Source organism: Ovis aries, chromosome 17, assembly GCF_016772045.2.
Source record: "Ovis aries strain OAR_USU_Benz2616 breed Rambouillet chromosome 17, ARS-UI_Ramb_v3.0, whole genome shotgun sequence".
Classification (NCBI taxonomy): Eukaryota; Metazoa; Chordata; class Mammalia; order Artiodactyla; family Bovidae; genus Ovis; species Ovis aries.
The window spans coordinates 61,103,463-61,112,307 of NC_056070.1; the positions used below are offsets into that span (position 1 = coordinate 61,103,463).

General features: G+C 52.7%; 1 protein-coding gene across 1 annotated transcript; it reads left to right on the forward strand.

Annotated features, from left to right (window-relative positions):
• Positions 1 to 283: 283 nt before the first annotated feature.
• On the forward strand, positions 284 to 8,262 carry SDS (serine dehydratase). The gene is made up of 8 exons (XM_004017392.5): positions 284 to 396; positions 3,754 to 3,908; positions 4,184 to 4,223; positions 4,425 to 4,564; positions 4,663 to 4,754; positions 5,401 to 5,628; positions 6,391 to 6,515; positions 7,592 to 8,262. The coding sequence occupies exons 2-8, from the start codon at positions 3,756 to 3,758 to the stop codon at positions 7,792 to 7,794; spliced, it is 981 nt and encodes a 326-aa protein (XP_004017441.2). The 5' UTR covers positions 284 to 396; positions 3,754 to 3,755; the 3' UTR covers positions 7,795 to 8,262.
• The last annotated feature ends 583 nt before the right edge of the window (positions 8,263 to 8,845 follow it).

Consider the following 8,845-nt stretch of genomic DNA (forward strand, 5'->3'; position numbering starts at 1 on the left):
GCAAGTGCTAGCGAAGATAAGTGCATTATTTCACACCCTTCTCTGGCAGCTTCCTAAAAGCTGTGGTGATGTAGGTATTTGTCCTGAAACGAAGCTGAGGGTGGAGAAGGGGCGAGGCTAGCGGGACTGGGAGAAAGACCCAGCTAGAGAGAGGGGCGTTCCCTTCCAGGAAGCCTAGGGCCAAGAGGCGGGGCCTGGCAGGGGTGTGGCCGGTCCTGGTGTCCCATTGGCTGCTCAGATGCTCCAGGGGGGAATAAAGCCCAGACCCTTAACACCTGGGACCATTCTGAAGACGCGCTAAGCCTCCTACATTTCCTGTCTGTGGACCGTCTAGAACATCTCCAGTCTATTCCTCCTTTGCCTGACGCTCAGACGGCAGCTCCTCACCTTTCTCTGGTAAGCCGCCCTATCCATCCACACCTCCATCCCCCAGAACTGGAGTGTCTGCGTCCACCTTGGGTTTTCCCTGGGCAAGAGAGGGAGGAAGAGTCAGCTGAGCGCAAAAACCCATGCTCTGAAGCCAGACTGGCTGGGTTCACTGACAGGTCTGTGCCTCGGTTTCCTCATCTGTCCAGTGGAGGTAATAATAACAGAATCTCCCTCTTAAGGTGGTTGTGAGTATTTAGTTTATGTGTAATAGTAGTTAATTTTTTTTTAAAGCATGTGGGATCTTAATTCCCCAACCAGTCCCACCCCACTCACCACCCCACCCACACCCCCCGCCACTCGCCTCTGCAATTGGAAGCAGGGAGTCTTAACCACAATCCCAGTCCTAATAAAAGTTATTTTTTATTTATTTATTTGGCTGGTCGGGTCTCAGTTGCAGCACACAGGATCTTTGCGTCATGTGGGATCTCCTGGGGACTCTAGCTAGTAGTGGCATGCAGAGTCTCAGGTTCTCAGTCATCCAGAATCCATGCAGACAGACAACCCCCGCCCCCCAACTGGGGCCTAGGCTGCCTGGTTCAAATCTTACCTCTTCTCTTTGTAATGGCAATTACATGGCAATTTAGTGGTTAGGACTCCGTGCTCTCACTGCTGAGGGCACGGGTTCAATCCCTGGTTGGGGAGCTAAAATCACACAAGCCATGCATGGCCATAAAAAAAAAAAAAAACCCCTTCTCCCCTAGTCACTCGCTGTGTGACCTTGGACAAGCCAATACTGCAGTTTCTTTCTTTTAAACTGTTAATTAGTTTCTTTGGTTTTGGCTGCACTGGGTCTTCCTTGCTGCACTCAGACTGTTTCTTGGGTTGCGTGGATGGGGGCCACTCTCTAGCCACCGGGCGCAGGCTTCTCCCTGCGGTGGCTTCTCTTGTTGCAGAGCACAGACTGTAGGGCAGGCAGGCCTCAGTAGCTGCGGCGCTCGGGCTCAGTAGCTGTGGCAAAGGGGCTTAGTTGAGCCTCGGCGCGTGGAATCTTCCCAGAGCAGGGATCAAGCCCATGCTAGGTGAATTCTTTCTGTCATGACGCTCGGGCTCGATTGGACTCAGCCAGGCAGTCCTCGCTTGGCTCTCTCTGGGGGCTGCTGTGTGATAACAGTAGCTGGGCTAGTGTCTTCCCTAAGTCAGGCGCCATGTCTGCCCATCAGCTAGGATATCAGCTAGACATGTTAGGCGGGGCACCTCCCTGCAGCCCCCGGCATGCCACCCGGGCTTGCTCCCATCTTGGCGTCTGGGTTCATGCAGGGAGCTTCCCAGTTGCCTGGCAGCTCAGTCACCTTATATGACCCGGCCTTGAGAACCATGCTGGGCTACAGCCAGATGACACCAGGCTCCCAGTAGTGGACAGTGTCCATCTCTTCCCGACTCCCTGTTCAGTGACATCCTGTTAGTAGCTTGAAACGTCACAGACGTGCAGACACTGGAAGTCAAGGTTACCTTCCCTTTGACGAGGCTATCATGAAACATTCACCACCGCATCACTGCTTGGAGGGAGTCACATAGTGTCCTTTTCCCTGCAGTCACAGCCCTTCCCCCATGCCCCCCCAACTCAGGGTTCAAGGGAAGGAAGTGTAGACCTGACCCCACCTCCCACCTAGAAAAGCCTCAGTGTTGCATCATAAGCGGTGTGTGGGGGGTAGGAACTGCTCAGTGATCAATCTGGAAAATGCAATCAGAACCTGTTTCCTCAACAGGAGAACTGGACAATAACATTAGGCAATTATCCTGGGCATTTCCTAGGGTTGGTAGAAGGATTAAGTGAGTTAATATCTGTAAAGCTTAAGAAGATGCCTGGCATATGGTAATCACTTTATTTATTTCCTTGTGTGGCTGCCTCAAGTCTTACTTGTGGCACGCAGCATCTCTGTGTCACGCAGGATCTTCTCTGGTGCTGGCTTATCAGCCCTGCGGTATGTGGGATCTTAGTTCCCCAACCTAGGATCGAACCCATATCCTCTTGCATTGCAAGACAGATTCTTAACCACTGCAACACCAGGGAAGTCCTGGTAATCACTTTATAAGTGATTATTAAATAATATAATAGTTATTACCAAAAAAATCACAATAAAAAGCTTTCCCTAATGGGTACAGGGCTTTCCAAAGGTTAGTTGTTTTTATTAAGTTTTTACTGGAATATAGTTGCTTTACAATGTTGTTTTGGTTTCTACCTTACAACAACCTCAGTCAGCTATATGTATACATATATCCCCCCGCTCTTGAACCTCCCTCCCATCCCCCTACCTCATCCCACCCCACCCCCCTAAGTCATCACAGAGCACAGGGCTGAGCTCCCTGTGTCACACAGCAGCTTCCCACTAGCTGTCTATTTTGCACGTGGTAGAGTATATATGTCCACGCTACTTCCTCAATTCGTCCCACCCTCTCCTTCCCCTGCTGTGTCCACAAGTCCGCTCTCTGTGTCTGAGTCTCTGTTCCTGCCCTGCAAATTGGTTCATCAGTACCATTTTTCTAGACTCCGTATATATGCATTGATATATGATATTCCTTTTTCTCTTTCTGACTTACTTCACTCTCGGAGATTAGTTTTTAAAGATGCGTAATTTAAATATGTAATAAGCATGCACACAGCAAAATATTGAAATGGTACAGAAGCAGGTGCTGTGTGCCAGTCGTCCCCAGGGGCCCCCTACCCTGATGGGTTTCTTGTGTGTTTTCTGAGATGTCTTGTACACATGGATTGCGGGTGTGCACATGTATCCCTGCGGTTTTTGCACAAACAAGACCGATATCCTGCCCGTTTTAGCCATAATCTTGCCACTCATTCTGAGTCAACACCCACAAGTCTATTTCTACCTCATAGTCTTCAAAAGCTGCAAGGTCTAGATGTTATTTCTTTTTCTTTTTTTGACCATGCCTCTCGGCTTATGAGATCTTAGTTCCTCAACCAGGGATCTAACCCAGGCCCTCAACAGTGAGAGTGCAGAGTGCTAACCAGTGGGGCTCCAGGGAATTCCCTGGATGTTATTTCTGATGGTAACAGCTTCCCAGCATAATGTATGTGTGTGTTGGGGTGGGCCAGAGGTGGGCAGAGGTAGGGGGAGAGAAGATGACCTCTGCCCATTTTACAGATGAGGCAGCTGAGGCCAAAGGGAGATTGCTTGTCCGATGTCAAGTTGTTGGCCGAGTTGAGATTTGAACTCAGGTCTCCAGGATGCTATAATCTGGGGCTTGTCTTCGGCTTCCTAGGAAGTTAGGGACAGAGTCCCTCCCAGCCCCACTGCCTACTGAGTGGCAGCAGCTGGCACCAGGGCCAACTCCCCTCACCCTCTGGGTTTCCTTCCTTTCTCCCAGCAATGATGTCAGGAAGACCCTTGCACATGGAGACGCCTGTACGTGACAGCGTGATCCTGTCTAAAGTGGCTGGCACCACGGTCTATCTCAAGCTAGACAGCGCCCAGCCCTCCGGCTCCTTCAAGATCCGGGGCATTGGACACCTCTGCAAAACGGTACAGCCTCATCCGGGCAGATCCCCTTTGTGGACAGGGCAGGGCCACTGCCATGTGACATCCTAGGAGTTCCAGGCTGGGCCCTGCTGACTCCCCACAGGCAGCCTCCATTGGCACCTCCTCTGGTTAAGGGGCGTCGGTCCAGAGGGTCCCCTCGTGGACTGATGCCAGAGCCATCAGTGGCCTTCCTCTCCTTCCATCTTTCCCTGAACCAGTTAGTCTCTTTGGGGAGAAAAGATATCAGGCCTGATCCTCTCCCTTCTCTGTCTCCACAGTGGGCTGAGCGAGGCTGTGAACATTTCGTCTGCTCCTCAGGTAAGTGGCCTGCACGCCTCCTCCTGTCCTCTGCCTTGTGTCCTGGGTTCATGTTCTCCACCTCTTTGAGCCCTGGTTTCCCCAGCAATGAGCCGTAGCAAACATCTGCAGAAGTCCCAGTTTAGAATACCAAGGGGTGGCCAGCCCTCACCCAGGAAGGGTTCAACCCCACTAACACTGCCTTCCCTCCACCCCTGGCAGCGGGCAATGCAGGCATGGCAGCCGCCTATGCTGCCAGGAAGCTGGGCATCCCCGCCACGATTGTCGTGCCCAGCACCACGCCTGCCCTCACCATCCAGCGGCTCAAGAGTGAGGGCGCCACGGTCAAAGTGGTGGGTGAGGTGAGTACCAACCTGGAGCCGGGGCCACAGAGGGCACCAGGGCACAGGGCCAAGTCCCCCGACCCCTCATCCCTCTCGCTTTCTCTGTGATCTTGCAGACATTGGATGAGGCCATCAGGGTAGCCAAGGACCTGGAGAAAAACAACTCAGGCTGGGTCTACGTCCCTCCCTTTGACGACCCCCTCATCTGGTATGTGGAGGCCCCAGTCAACCGGGATGGGTAGTTACCATGCCTCTACATCACTGAGTGGACAGCTGCCCCGGTACACACCGTCACGCACAGCAGCACACACGTGTGTGCACATCACACGGAAGCACACACACAGGCACGGCCACTGGTGCCCACACCTGACTTGGGAAGTGACTTATTCGAGGACTGGGGAAGTGAGATGAGGAAGGAAGGGTGCTGATGGACTGGTAACCGCTGTAGGCAGCTGGAGCTTAATTCCTCTGGGGTTCTGGGAGCCAGCATGGACCGTGACCAGGGCTATTGAACCAGCGGGAGAGGATGTTGGGCAAGAAGTGTCTATACATCGATTCCCGTTAATTCTTAATTCCTGTAATGGATTGAGGGCTGCTCCTGGGGGTTTCACGTCCTGGCACTGCCGGCTGCCACATTCACAGTGCTCCAGAGGCCACAGGAAGACAGGCGGAGATGCAGGTGATGGCAGCTGGAAATAGGGTGGAGTCAGGTTTGAGGGGACCAGCTTCAAGGCCCATCAGCTGCCTGGGATGAGGGCAAACAGAGGGTAAGCGGCATCTTCAGGACCCCTGCCTGGTGTCTCCAGGCAGCCCAGCCCTGACCTGCGCCCCCCTTCCCCACCCACGTCCTCCAGGGAAGGCCATGCTTCCATCGTGAAGGAGCTGAAGAAGACGATGACCGAAAAGCCAGGGGCCATCGTGCTGGCAGTAGGGGGTGGAGGCCTCTTGTGCGGAGTGGTTCAGGGGCTGGCAGAGGTGGGCTGGAGGGACGTGCCCATCGTCACCATGGAGACCATCGGAGCCGAGAGCTTCCACGCTTCCACCAAGGCCGGCAAGCTCGTCACCCTGCCCCGCATTACCAGGTAAGCATCCAGGGAGGCTGTTGTTATGTTCAGTGAGTGTTGTGGGAAGCTCCCCTCTCAGTGCTGGTGGCGAGGTAGATCCCCATGCCAGCCCCATTTTGCAGGTGAGGAAACTGAGGCTTTGGTTACTGAAGAGTCACGTAACCAGTGAGTGGTATGAACTCAAGTCTGTGTGACTCTGTACCATGAATATCACACTTCCTCGCATGAAAAGGCTAACATTAATCCTTTATAGGGTTCCTCTGTGGTAGGGTTTAACATACCTCATTAATTTACCAACCATTTATTGAGCCCCTAATATGTGCAAGGCACTGGTCAATTCTGGAGCGACAGTGGTGAATTAACACAGCACCTGCTCCCAAGGGGTTCATATCCCAGCCCCAAACCTTTCCCAGATGGTGTTTGACTAATATTAGGTTTAGCCACATTATACAGGAGTCCAAAATAACAGTGGCTTAAACAAAATTGAACTTTATTTCCTCTCATATAAGAAAGTCTAGCTCCATGAAGCCAGGGGCCCAGGACCCTTGATTTTGTTCCCCATCATCCTCATCGCATAGACTTATGGCCCAAGATAGCTGCTTAGGTGTTGGCTATCACACCCACACTCCATCTGGCAGGAAGAAGTCAGGGCAGAAGCCGACTCGTTTCCTTTAAAGACACGGCTATTTCCACTTACCTCTTATTGGCCAGAAGGTAATCACATGGTCTGCCTCCCTCCTCTCTCCTCTTTCCCCTTTTCTCCATCTTTGTCCCTGCCAGTGTTGCCAAAGCCCTGGGCGTGACCACCGTGACAGCGCAGGCTATGAAGGTTTATCGGGAACACCCCATTTTCTCTGAAGTTATCTCAGACCAGGAAGCTGTGGCCGCTCTTGAGAAGTTTGTGGGTATGTATGCGCTAAGGCCTTTTGAGACCCAGGGCTGTCGGGGCTAAGGACTATGTGGCTGTCTGCTTGGCATGCCAAGGGATGTCATTTGCAATTTCGTCTCCCATCCCTCTGTGGAACTTCCCACTAACGAAAGTTCCTGCAGTCCAGGGGTTTAAAACAGAAAGACCAAGGGGACAAATGATAAAAGTCAGATAATGTAAAAGCAGGGGAAAATAACTGAGTATGTAAAATGTTGGTTCTGAGCAATGTAGTCAGGGTGAAAAAGGAAATTATGGGCCTCAGGATTGGATTCAGAGGTGAGTCTGTGACTAGGTTGGACTCTTTTTAAAATATCCTGTTGATTCTCCCTTTTCTCTTCCAGATAAGCTTTTTTATTTTTGCCACATAGCATGGGCTTCCCAGGTGGCTCAGTGGTAAAGACTCCACCTGCCAGTACAGGCGATGTGGGAGACTCGGGTTCGGTCCTTGGGTCGGGAAGATCCCCTGGAGAAGGGAATGGCTACCCACTCCAGTATTCTTGCCTGGAGAATCCCATGGGCAGAGGAGCCTGGAGGGCTACAGTCCATCAGGTTGCAGACAGTCAGTCAGAGACATTTTAGCAACTAAACAACAACAGCAACAACGTGTGATCTCAGTTGCCCAACCAGGGATCAAAGCTGCACCGCCTGCAATGAAAGCACAGTCTTAACTGGACCACCAGGGAAGTCCCTAAGTTGGACTTTTACGGGGTTCATCCTGGAACAGGGATCACACACACACACACACACACACACACACTCACTTAGGCTGCCACTTAATTCTCCTGTACTGGGAGTTTGGCCAATCAGTGCTGGCACTCTTGCTCAGATGACGTTAACACGGTGCTCAGGAAATTAGCAGCATAGCAGTGTTAGCGCTGATGTTGAAATTCAGCCCTGACTCAGGCCCTAGAAGGTCAATGGAGGGTAATGATGGGGGTTGGGGGTGGGGTGGCCCAGGACCAGTCAGTCTGTGGCCCGGGCTGACAGCTGATGGCTTCACCAGTGGCCCGGAGGTTTCCTGGCTCCACCCCCACCATCCCCTTCCTCTGGCAGATGACGAGAAGATCCTGGTGGAGCCCGCCTGTGGGGCTGCCCTGGCTGCCGTCTACAGCAACGTGATTCAGAAGCTGCAAGGAGAGGGGAAACTCTGCACCCCCCTGTCCTCTGTTGTGGTCATTGTCTGTGGGGGCAACAACATCAGCCTGGCACAGCTGCTGGCACTCAAGAAGCAGCTGGGCATGGGGGCTGCCCAGTGAGAACCCCTCCCCCACCCGGGATAAACCCTGGGAGGACCAGAATTTTCTGCAGCATGACCCAGCGCCTCATGGTAAATAGCATTCCTGTGTCTGCTGGGAGCCCGTGGCCCAAGCCGGTCGGTTAACCTGGTTTCTCCTGAGCCCAGTGTGTGTGCAGCAGCCGGAAAGGCAGTAGCCAGCAAGGTTGTGAACTGAACTCTTCTGAGTGTTTGGTTTTTTTCTCAGGAAGCCCGAAGCCTACACTTACTCACTTTTCTTAAATCCACCCCCACCCCATCCCTACCCCCGGCCATACCTTGCGGCTTGTGGGATCTTAGTTCCCTGACCAGAGATTAAACCTGTGCCCTCAGCAGTGACAGCATGAGACCGAGCCACCCGGACCACCAGGGAATTCCCTTTACTTTTGTATTGTGCAAACTTTCATTTTCATAAGAAGTGCTTTTTTATTAAAACAAAGCTCCCCTTTGAGTTCTTCTGTCGTGACTGTCTCCCTCCCTCCCTCCCTCCCTTCCATCCCAGTGTGCCTGCTGTCACCCTCAGCTCTCAACATCCTCCATGCCCCCTACCCCTGGGAACCCTAGGGCCCCACATGGAGGCTGGGACCCCAACTCCTGCTGGGCATGTGTGCCAGGAGGGGGCATCTCTGCATGTCAGGGAGCCAGTGAGGGAGAGCCGTGCTGAACGAGAGGGGCTTGGGATGGGACACTGGCCTCCAGTGGAGGCAGGACCAGCTGGGAAGGCAGAACCAGACGGGAAGGCAGCCTCATTCTACTGGGAAGAATAATTATTCTGTTATTCCTGGTAACAGAATAATTGTATCACAGAACCACTAGGAGTGGGGTAGTAAGCCCCTTGTTCCTGCATGCTAAGTCACTTCAATCGTGTCTAACTCTGTGCAACCCCATGGACGCCTGCCAGATTCCTGTGTCCATGGGATTTCCCAGGCAAGAATACCTGTGTGGGTTGCCTTTTTCTCCTCCAGGGGATCTTTCCAACCCAGGGATCGAACTTGTGTCTCTTATGTCACCTGCATTGGCAGGCAAGTTCTTTA